The 11,657-nt window shown below is 42.1% G+C and overlaps 1 protein-coding gene across 1 annotated transcript; it reads right to left on the bottom strand.

Moving 5' to 3' along the window:
* Positions 1–1,888: 1,888 nt before the first annotated feature.
* FRG1 (FSHD region gene 1) lies at positions 1,889–11,446 on the bottom strand. Its single transcript, XM_075421885.1, has 9 exons — positions 11,307–11,446; positions 11,036–11,103; positions 9,119–9,241; positions 8,134–8,191; positions 7,844–7,958; positions 7,378–7,482; positions 6,668–6,759; positions 5,509–5,619; positions 1,889–4,627 (listed from the first exon to the last, which is right to left on the bottom strand). Exons 1-9 carry the CDS (start codon positions 11,366–11,368, stop codon positions 4,591–4,593), a joined length of 771 nt encoding a protein of 256 aa, XP_075278000.1. The 5' UTR covers positions 11,369–11,446; the 3' UTR covers positions 1,889–4,590.
* Between the last annotated feature and the right edge of the window lie 211 nt (positions 11,447–11,657).

Raw genomic sequence — 11,657 nt, 5'->3', positions numbered from 1 at the left:
AGTCAGATTAAGTTGGTCCTGTTATTTTCCAAACATCTGCAGCCCCTTTTGCTCAGCTTTTATTTCTGGAGCCAACAGCTTTTAGGTGCTTGACTGTCTTTCTCTGGATGCTTTACTATCTTTAGGACATTTTTTAACAGTAGAAAATAAATGACCACTTCAGGAGATGAAAAACTCTTTCTGGATGCTCTGAAGACCAAATGATGCCATCGTCACGTTACACATACACAACTTCCTTTTCTGAAGCCTCTTTGTACTTCTGGTTCAGTTCTTTCCCCCGTAAAGACATTCCGAGTTCAAGAAACAGGTAACATCTTCCAGTAGCCGTGTTTCTCTGACTATGGCCATGCTGCTGCGTTCCTATCAGAACGCCTTGTCTCCAAGGTCCACACCAGCACTTTGAGTCCTCCATTTTGTTGTCCAGGTTTCTTGTGTCAGTTTTCAAAAATCTAAGTTTAAAGTCAGAAGAAAAAAAGCTTCTCAAGATGTGCATTTTACTCGTTAACTACTACCGGACAGCTGGTGTCACTGATACCTAGTACTTCGTGCCCACCCTTCTGCTTTCTCATGCTCCTCTATCCAGGACTGTACTCCCACTCCCCAGATCTGTTCCTTCCTCCAGAAGTAGAGGCTGCGCAAATTACTTCCCCTTTTCTCTGTTTCAGTTAAATTAAAGCTCTTTGTGCTAACGCTACTGCCAGGACATTGTATCACCAAGAAGACTCCATGAATACCTCCCATGTGGGAAAACGTCCCAACGGACTCCGTACAGCAACAGTTCAATCCACATACTGGTCTTCACTGTTCAGTCATACCTTTGATTTCCTTCTCCTGGGACTAAAACACTGGTGAATTCTCCAGATCTCTGCCTCTGTTATCTCAGGCTGCATTTTCTAGCAAGAATCTAGTGTATCATTAGCCCCAACGCAGAGGGCAACCCCGTTGCTACGACGGTACCCTTACTCCCTGCAGGGCTGCCGGTCCCTTGCCAAATCCAGTATTTGGGGCAGTCCCATTTCATTTGCTTTGACATTTCCTTTTTGCTTCACTTATTCCTAGCTCTGTAACAAACATGTCTCTCTGTTCCATTTTTCCTTGACTATCACTTAACAGCTGCTTACAGTGCCTACACCTCACATTCTCCTATTTACATTGATAAATCCCAAATGGAAGAGTCATTTCCACGGGTAATCCTCAGGCTCTTCTTCAGATTCCGAGTACTCCTTTCAGCACCCTTTCCACCAGCATAGCAGATTTCTCCTTCCAGCTGCATCTGTGTTTGAGTAAGTTTTTGTGAGTTCTACCAGACAGGATTTTATTTAAACAATATATTCTTGAAAGGAAAAAACAGATGCTGTAACGTCAGTCTGTTTCAACCATGAGCGTTCACTTCAGATGGGTTTAAGATTCGCAGCGATTATGGATCGACGACACCCGCAATGAACTGCCCAATACATCATTACTCTGTCCCGCAGCCTGCTCCTTGCGGGGCTGCCTCCTTCCCAGCGTTTCAGGGAGCAGTTCTGGCAGCAGGGCACTTCCAGGTCCTCGATGGTGCAATGGTTGTACAGTGGGTTATTGACATTTCTGGGGAGGGACATGGAGCGTGGTGCCTACAACCGTAAGTACTTAATGAGCCCTAATCCCCACTCCTAGCCCAAACGGAGGAGCTCTGGGGAAAAATGAATTACATTTTTTTTCTGCGATGGCACAACCCACAGCTATGCTGCATTTTTGTCCAAGAATTCCTCAGACTCTGGCCAGGATCATTTGCCAACAATCATCTATTTATGCCTAGCTGTTGGCCTTCTCCCTGCAAATTCAGCACTCGCCCTTCTGTCAGACCTCCTAAGCATGCGCAGTGCATCTTTTCCAACAACACAGGAACTCGGAATATGGCCTTTATTCACTGTGAAGGCAACACAGCGCTTAACAAAAATTGAGTCACAGAGGGTACGGACACACACGGCCATTCAAAAGCCTCTCAGCTACAGACACCATCCGTTTCATCTGCTTGACCGTTTCTGCTATCGGTACAAAGCTAGCCACACACCAGGCCTACGCGGCGCTCCGACTGATGGGGTGTCAGTTGTTATTTGAGAGCAATCGGGCCAGACACCCAGTTCTCTGGAAAAGCCAGCTATTCTCTCTCAAGATCACCAAAAGCCAGGGAGCTTTCCCTCTGGACTACGTCACTGCACAGCCTGCCTCCGAGGGCTTACACTACACGGCAAATAGCTTACCACCAGCAATTTATGTACCATTAATTTTTCTTGGAGCCATTTCCTTAATACAAGCCAACTATTCACAACCAATACAGTTAGTAAGATTTTGTAACTGGGCTATTGATACGAGGGAATTTTAACATAGTTCTGGAGATACTTCAAATATTAGAATCAAAGATCAGTTCTGCTAATTACAGTTTCTTTTTGCAAATGCAGAGTCTCAATACAAACACATTGCTACTCCCAGCAAGTGCCTGCCTTGAAAGAATGCGTAGTTAATAGAAACTGATAGGAAATAAAGATAACTTTTCGTCATTCCTGCTATGTGGTAAGCTTAAAGAGTAAACTCAAACTTTTGTACTAAAAGGAAAACCTGTGAAAACTTTAAAATGAAGCTGTTGAGCTTGATACTGGTAAAAAGGTCACGCACCTCATGGATTTATGTGATCGTCTGATACTATTACATTTTACATAGCAGTATTTCCTGAAATACAATCATCATGTAAGTGACAGATGTGGGGGAAGAGACAATTCGCTAGAAGATCAGTTAGGTTCAAATAAACCCAGGTACTGTGGGGTCTTTTGTACCTTTGAAAACTGAGGGGAAAAATTCTCATTTGATAGTTTCATTTTACTAATTTTTTTTTTTCATTCAGAGTAGACCTTGCTTTTGTTTAATTCCTCAGCAAGCTGTTATAACTTCCATGAGCATTACAATACAAAACCTTATGGAGCAGCTGGAATGACAGGAATGTCTCCAAGGATTTGACCATGGAAGAAAGTTACAACTGTCCCAAGAGAGTTGCACAAACCAGCTCCCCAGAGAGGGCATTTTGACTTCTCATGTAGTATACGAAAAAGCTGAAGTGGGAAGAAAAGGCACTCATTCCACAACAGATACTCACACAATTCTTGTAAAATAGGTATTAAGTGAATAGCACGTTTAACAGGTATAAACCAAATAAATTCTACTGCCTAAGAGGATTTTTGTTTGCTTTTCTAGAAACGAGTTTCTAAAAATCCCTCTGTTACACCATGAATGTGCCCAGCCTGTGAAGATTTTCTTTTGGTTCCATAAAGTCTGTATGGGCTGTATTCTTACTTTTCTAAATTCTTTGAAAAATAAAGGCTTTTACTGCTAAAGTCAGCTAAGCCTTCCCTAACCAGCTGTAATTTGTTTTGATGCTGAAAAGTCAACAGAAGGTTTGAACAATTACGATGTACTTAAGTTCTTCATGCTTCTTCCTCCAGACCAACTGCCTATGAAATTACACCGGTATGAACTGCCATTACTGACTAGATTTTAGTGGTCTCTTCTTGTGCTCTTTTTAGATACATCATTATCTTGCACAAGCTTACAGTTTTCTATGATGTGTGCAGTTCAAATGGACAGCTAGGAGAAGCTCCACAGAGACAATTCAAATCATTGCCATAAAAATCCTCAACATTCTTACCAAGTAATCTTGCTGATGCAGATTACAGAAGCTTTGGAGAGAGGAGGCCATTGTTCTGACTGAGGTAGTTCCTATGGAGGTGTTGTTACCGAAACCTTCCTGGCAGTGGTAACCATGTTTTATGAGCAACTAGGAATGCATATTAGACTGTGACCTTAAAAAAGTCCCTGCTGTTTAATTAAACAAACTGAAGTCCATGCCGTAGAGAAACCAGCAAGTTTGCAAAATCATTTTTTCCTCTTGTAAAATAAGCAGCCTGCTAACACAAAAGAGCCGTGCCCTTTTCTTACGAAGCCCCTGCATTTTCACTTGCAATGGGGTTCTTGTGACTTGTCAACACTTTCTCCAGCACATGGATTATGCCACTTATCAACTTGAACAGCGGTCTGTTTTGAACATTGTATTATGAAGCCTGAATATTGTGGCCCAGCCCTCACCTGACGCAGTGTAGAATGGCTCCACAGATGTTCTACTCAGGATCTGGCAGGGTGTGTTCCCAGACATGTATTTTCAATTATTTCTTCTTTTTCAATACAGTTACAGATTCCTTAATGGTTCAATGTGTTGCCCACATTTTGTTTTTGAACTTCATCGTTGTTCTCTCCTGCCCTGTCTCTAACTTCAGGCACCTTTCATCAACCTTGGAAGAGTCAGTGGGTCAATTTCCTTTCCATTAAATAATTATTTCACTATTACAATAGCATGTAGTTTTACAGTAAACTTAACAATATTCATTACCGAAATATGACATTAGTTTGATGCTTAATTATAGCTCTCAGGCAATCACTTAAAAATAATGTAATAAAAACATCAGCAAAACACTTTCAATAAAAAGTAATTACAAAACATTTTGCTCGTTTTCAGTTTGACCCTATCATCAAAGATGCAGAAGAAAATGGACCAGCTGGTTGTCACTTGCAGTATCTATCCGCTTTCACTTTTGCTCTCCTATATGGAAAGAGTAACAAAACAAGACTTACATTAAGACCAAATATGATTACATCTGTGTTTTATCTGCCTCAAAGCGTTAAGCAACCACTGAAAGCAGTTTTTCTTAAACTTTACCTCAAAGCACATATAGAAGCCTAGGAACACTTTCGATTTGTTAATTGTCTTCTAAAGGAGCTAGAACTGCAGTATCTAGAGTTAACCTTGACTTTCCCTTCAAATCATCATGGATTGCGTTTTGTCCACTCTGAGGAATGCAATTCAGATTCAGTGCGATCTGAAAGCGATACTCAACCTGTGATGGCCCAGGAGTGTTCTCACATCACTTGCAATTATTGTAAATAGTCTTCTGCATTCCACCCACTGAATTAATGCAAATACTTATACCGTATACCGATACAAAATGTTTTAAAAATTCAAGACAGTTTCTATAATCTCAGCTTGGGGGCGGGGGGGGGAAATTATTCCCACTACATAACATGAAGTGTGTTCTTAATAAGTGCTATTTCTCTTTAAAACGCAGATTTGCCCTCTCCAAAGTGTTCTGGTGCATAGGTTTTGAAAGTGTTGAAAATTAGCTTAGTTTTTGTGATTAAAAAGATTCATCCCTCAACTCCTCTGTAGTAAACAAATTGAACAACTTAAAGATTTCCAAAAGATTTCTGGGTAAATCCAAGCCTGCAAACTTCAGCTAAAGAAGTGAAAACTCAGAACAAAAACAAAAAGCCAACCCCAGAACTCAGACAGAACACTGACCAGAGAGGAAATGCTCAACACCCCACCCCTCTAAAGTCAAGCTTTCTTTTGTACCCCAGGTTTACTGTAATTCCATCTCCCGGTAGTTTTTAAATGAGTACATTATTTCTTGTACTTTCAAGTACCTGTCAAGCAGCATTTCATGAAAAGTGCCTTCTTTCCTCGCTTTTCTGAGGGCTTTTGTATCTTCTTTGCTTATTTTAAGCTTTTTGTCTTGAAAACTTTGGAATTTCTTTCTGTAAGGGGCAAAAAAAATATAACAAGTGTAACTTCTTTAAAGTTTTGTGTTTCAATAAAACAACACCCATGGTTAAGAATCTTAACTTCTATTACACAGTAGACAACTGGCCTAATAAAATCCAGCAAACCATCGCAGTATCAACTATTGCACTAAGAGTTCTGTAGGTGAAAACTATTCAGGTTTTTTTGGCAGTCCAAGCGGGAATGAGCCCCTACATGAGTAGCATGATGTGGTTACAAGTTCTAAAGCCCCTTCTTCACAGCATGACAAGTCAGGGAGCAAAAGTATCTTGGGTGTAGGTGGCAAGGTGCTGGTAGTGGAGGAGCTGCAGGGGCGGCCTCTGCGAGAAGAGGCCAGGGGCTACCCCGTGCTGGACACAGCTCGCTCCCCAGCAAACCCACCGCAGAACATAGCTGAGTCCAGCAGCAAAGCTGGTGGCACCTCTGTGAAAACATACTTAAGAAAAGGCAAAACACCACAAAGGCAGAAGAGAAGAGCGAAAAAAAAAAGTGCAGAATGGCAGTGTGAACATCAAGGACGGAGAAGGAGAGGGAGGAGGTGCTCCAGGCACTGGAGCAGATATTCCCTTCCAGACCGCGGAGAGGACCGTGCCTGAGCAGGGGAAAAGTGGGAGAGGAAAGGAGTGGCAGAAAGAAACCACTATGTATTGACCCCCACCCCCATCCTGCTTCGGGGAGCAGGCAGGGGAGTCTGCAGTGAAGCTGAGCTTGGGAGATGGGGGAAGGAAAGGTGGGGGTTTTAATTTTTGTCTTTGTTTCTCACTAACCAAATCTACTTTAATGAGCAATAAATTTAATTAATTTTCCACAAGTTGAGTCTGTTTTGCCTGTGACGGTAACTGGTACACAATCTCCCTGTCTTTATCTTGACCCACGAGCTTTCTCATCCTATTTTCTTCCCTAGTCCTGCTGAGAGGAAAGTGAGTGAAAGGCTGGGTAGGAGTTTGGGCCTTCCACCAAAGGCAGCCCCAAAGAGAAATGAAAAGAAGTACTTGAGCCTGTTAACAGCTCTAAACTACATACACATAATTGATTTCACACTGTTTAACATTTCCTTTGTCTTCGTGTGGAACATCATCTTTCTTCTTGGCTTCTCTTTCAGCACAAGTACGAATCTAGTCATTGAGAGAAAAAAAAAAAAAACAACACACAAGCAAACACCTATGTTTTTAAAACTGAAAATTACAGGCTAAAGACAGCAATATATCCTTCACAACAGAATGAGAGTCACGGTGACTTTTTAAGTTCACAGTTTTCAACCTGGTTAATTTGCAACTGGAGACAACTGCAGTAAAAGCAAGAGCTGCCTGTCTCTGTTTGGAAGCACACATATTTTCCACATCCAGACGAAGTTAAGATAGTCTTTTCACATTCTCTTACTTAAAAGATCTCCCCTTCTGCATCATTCTGGTAAACCCTTCTCTGTCCCTGCTTCAGTCATAATTCATCTCTCTCGTATCAAGCTGTTCAGAACTATCTGGAATATCACAGACAGTCCTGCCCCACAAAACCCCAACACCCCACCTTTCCATAATGGGAAAAACAGCTTCCTGTCGCTACTGGAACTATCTTGGTTTATGCAGCCCTGGAGGTCATTTCTCTTTCTTGTGGCCAAATCACTTGACAGATTATAGAAAATTATAACTATATGAACAGGACATTGTAGCAGACAGACACCTGGTTGTTTGTATATCCATGCCAATCCTGTACTAATTGTAGAAGTTATATGTTACCTTTATCATTTCTTCCTCCCCTGCAGTTTTGCTTTTGGCTTCTATGTCTCCCTCTTCATTACATCTGATAAAACGGCTATTTGCTGCGAGTAACGCCATTTTCTTCTGTAGAAATAACATCACGCATTGTTAGTATAAAGAGTTTGTACATAGTCCTAGATTCATAACATTTGTCCTCTACAATACACCAGAAAACTCTGTAAATGCATTTTAACACATGGGCGCTTCCATAGCTAGTCAGCAGACTTGCTGGCTCCTTCATTCTCAAGATGCTTATAGGTGGCAGAACTTTATATTATAGTAAATGCATTGCAGTTGAGAAAACAGAAGATTAAAAGTTATAATATTGAAGAGATTGCAGAAAGCTTTTACCACACAGACAAAAAACCATCAATATAGATTAACTCAAAATACAGTCAAATGCTAGGAACATCAAATGAATTATGAATTATTCCAAGCAGCTTACATCTTGGAAGACAGGTTCCCATTGCTCTCTTGATCCTATTGCGTCTGAACGCCCAACAACAAGTCCATCTGCATTTATACCAAGGTATTTGCCATAACCAGACTTCAGAGCAATCCTCAAAGAGAAAACACAGGAAAACAATCAGGAATAGTTTTAATTCAAGTAATTCACAATATCCAGCACATCACAAACACATTATTAGTAGGCAATGTATTTTAAGAGAATATTAAAACATGTTTTCCAGCAGAAACAAAAGTCAAAACTCTTTAACATTTTGTTACAGTAATTACCTTGTATCAGACAACTTCACTGCTGTGAACTGTTCAGGAGGACTAGGGCCTTCATCACCTGAGGAATGGATTCTTTAGTTAGGTATGAAGTATTAAACATGCAATATTTTAACCTGTTAATACTGCAGCTTCAAAAAAAAATTACTATGGAAAGCTGCACTACTTTGTATTTCTTTAAAAATTCCTTTCCCAAGTATTCACTTTTAAAAAAGCAAGGCAGGTGCTCATTTATGTTCATACATATAGAGTGCTTAAAACAAGACACAAAATAAAGACAATCCTTGTGTCAAGACATTTACAGATGAGAATGTTCCGTAACTCTCTAGGTGGCTTTGAGAGCCTTCATCTCCTTGTAATGTTATTTTTTCCATAACAAAATGTATTACGGTTCAGCTGTGGTAACACAACTCCGTATCCTGAGAGCTACTAGCCCCTCCATCCCTCAACACCCAAGTGAGGTAATACTGCCCTCGCCGCTCTGGTCTCACCTTGGAGGCGGAACACACTGCCAGGCTTCCAAAACAATCCTTGTCGGACTGACATATCTCAAATTCAAAGTAAGGACAAGCTAATTATCCCGCCACATTAGTAGCCTACTTGTGCAGCAACAAAACACGTATGTTGAGGATGCAGCAATAAGCCTTGAAACTCATCTGCCTGGAGTTTCACTCTTCAACTGACACCATAAAGATTTTATAGGAGTTAATAAAAGTTATACTGATTTTTATCCAGTAAGTGGCACAGCCTTTAACAGGTGATCATCTCTGCTGCAGCTCAATTTACTGTACACATAAACCAGCAAGAAACTAGGTAAGTGAAACTGATTGGTAGTCATTAGGTTTAAGCCATCTGCATGCTATGGCTGGGATTACTGCATTATTTGTAATAAACTGCTTTTAGCTGTAAAACTGCTTGACTTTAAGTGATGCTACTTTTATGCCTTTCATTACTATAACTGCTTATTTCCAAATTTCCTGAAACAAACCTTTATGTGGTGCTCCAAGCGTAAACAAGCCGTTGTCGAGGGCATGGACGTAGGCGCCTTTATCCATTTCTATAGCTATAGTTCCTGTAATTTCGCCGAAATTACTGACAGCCCACCAGTTTCCTAAAATACAAACCCATGACAGTTAATAGAGTAGGTACAACTTTTGATTACAGTAGTTCAAGAGATGATATTTCTGTGTCTTCTCCGAGATTTGAAATTCTAAAGATAAAATTGCTATTGCTGTCTAAAGGTCTTCGAGCATTATTTTACACTACAGACCCAATTTAACGGTGTTGCTACTGAAACAAAGTCCTGCTGTTCTACCCACCCTGCCATCCCTAGTCACAGGCTCCTGCGCTCCACCCCTTCTTTGTGTTAGTCCATAGAGCAAGCTGATCCACTCGGCTGATCCAGCAGAGATACACCTTCCAGGGAAGGTATTTTTTCTCCTCTAGGCCAGCCTCCTGCAGTTTTGGGGTCACACACAATTATTAGGTTCTCCAACAAAACAGAAACACCTCATCTTTCTCCTGCATTACTTCGTGTGAGCTGTAAACCTTAGACATCAGTTGCTGAAGCCAATCTGTGTTTGAACATCCGAGCCCCACAGAATGCTACCACAGTTAAAGGTAGCCCTACCCATGTGCACGTAGTAGAATTATGACCTTTGTATTTTTTAAACAGTAAAATTTTCTCCTGGTGTACTGTCTTATTATTAACTTAATAATAATATTACTACGTCTTACTATTTTCTACCTGATTAAGATAATAACTGTTTTTAATTAATCTGAACATGATGTCTTTTTTCCAAATGGTAAATTTAGCAAGTCAATCTGCCTTGAGCACAAGCAATCTTCCCCCATCTTTATACAACATACAGAGTTCATTGATTTGCCAGCCTGGACTGCATAGGACAAGACAATGTGTGAGTTTTCCAAATCTTTCCCACTTTTTTGAAATCTGGCTAAACTACAGACTGCAGAACATCTGTCACATTCTTCTAGTGTAAGACACAACAGCCCATTTTCTCATATATCATAATTTGTTTTAACAGAGCAACAAGGATGACTTCCCCTTGCGGTGCTTTAGCTTATGCCCTTATACATGTAACAGAACATGACATTTATCTTGTAGTGTGCACTATGCTACGGTACACATCTGCGTCTCTCGTGACTTTGTGGTTCTTTTTTAGCTATTTTTGTTTGTGAAGTGAACTGTGATCAGTCGAGGACGTGACAGTGCCGAAGGGCAACAGTCTGTCAAGTTACTGCTCATGACCATATATGCTCTGATCCTTCTATTTTATGAATAAGGAAAAAGTAAAGTTTTATGCTGTTACTGGTTAATGTTTGTGTCTTCAGCTTTACTAACAGTAGCAAATTTATAATGTGAATACATCACAGCAGTCAAGCAAGTATGCCAAGTTACAAACAAATAAACAAACTAACCAAGATTCTTTTCCTTTCGAAAAAAATTGGTTTGAGTGAACTAAAGAACGCAGTCAGAAAGTAACTAGTGGCAAAGAACAGAAAGTACTAATTTGCAAAGTAATAGTAACAGAAGACATGAGTTATTTACATAGAAATGCACTCACTAAATAACAGCATTACAGTGCTAAAAAAGTCTCTCCTCCTGAGGCAAATACTACTGGGGGGGGGGGAGGGCGAGAGAGATCAGGCTGATAAGTAGCATGAGATTATATAAAAACATACTTTAGCTAAAAAGGCAAGAGGCCAATCCATGCCATTGGTGTCAGCAGCTCCATTTGGATTCTAGGAAGATCCCAACATACAAATAACGTTACGAGAAGCAGTTACCAGTCTCTACAGGGACGACACTCGGTTTACAAAGCCCTGTGACCACCTCTCCAGCTCCCGCTACCCCCGAGCGCTTCCACGCCGGCAGGCAGCTCACCAACAACATCCAGCTGCTCTGCCGCATCCTCTTCCCTTTTCCTTTTCTTCTCCTTGTGCTTCTTCTTGCTGCCGAGGGAGACGCACAGAGATCAGCCCGCGCCTGCGACGCGGCCCTGCCAGGCCAGGCCAGGCCAGGCCAGGCCTCAGGCCTCACCCTCACTTCCCCCCCCCCCCAGCCTCCGCCGCCACCCCAGCGCTGCGGCAGGGAGCCCGGCCGGGCTTCCCGAGCACCGCCGAGCTGCCGCTGCCGCGGGGAGCCCGCTCCCCACCTTTTCTCCTTCGCCCCTTTGAGGACGAGCTTGGTCGATTTAACGCAGGAATATTCCGCCATGGCGAGCGACGGCGGGCACGGAAGGACGGAAGCCGCGGAGCGCCAACCTTCGGCCGTCCTCGTTCCGCTACCGCCCGAGCATGCGCCCACCGCCCGCCGGGCGCGCAGGCGCTGCGGTCCCTCGCCGCGCATGCGCTGTGGGCACGGGCGGGAGCGGCTGCGCCCGCTGCGCGGTCGCAGATTGTGAGGGGAAAAATAAATCAGGAAAAGCTTAAAATTAAGAGCATGCCTCGCTGTACCTTCTCCTTCTAAGTCTGGCTTGGCTTCAGCGGTTGCTGTAGCGCTTTGC

Source organism: Opisthocomus hoazin, chromosome 5 (assembly GCF_030867145.1).
Source record: "Opisthocomus hoazin isolate bOpiHoa1 chromosome 5, bOpiHoa1.hap1, whole genome shotgun sequence".
Taxonomy (NCBI): domain Eukaryota; kingdom Metazoa; phylum Chordata; class Aves; order Opisthocomiformes; family Opisthocomidae; genus Opisthocomus; species Opisthocomus hoazin.
This window is presented reverse-complemented; position numbering and strand designations above follow the sequence as displayed.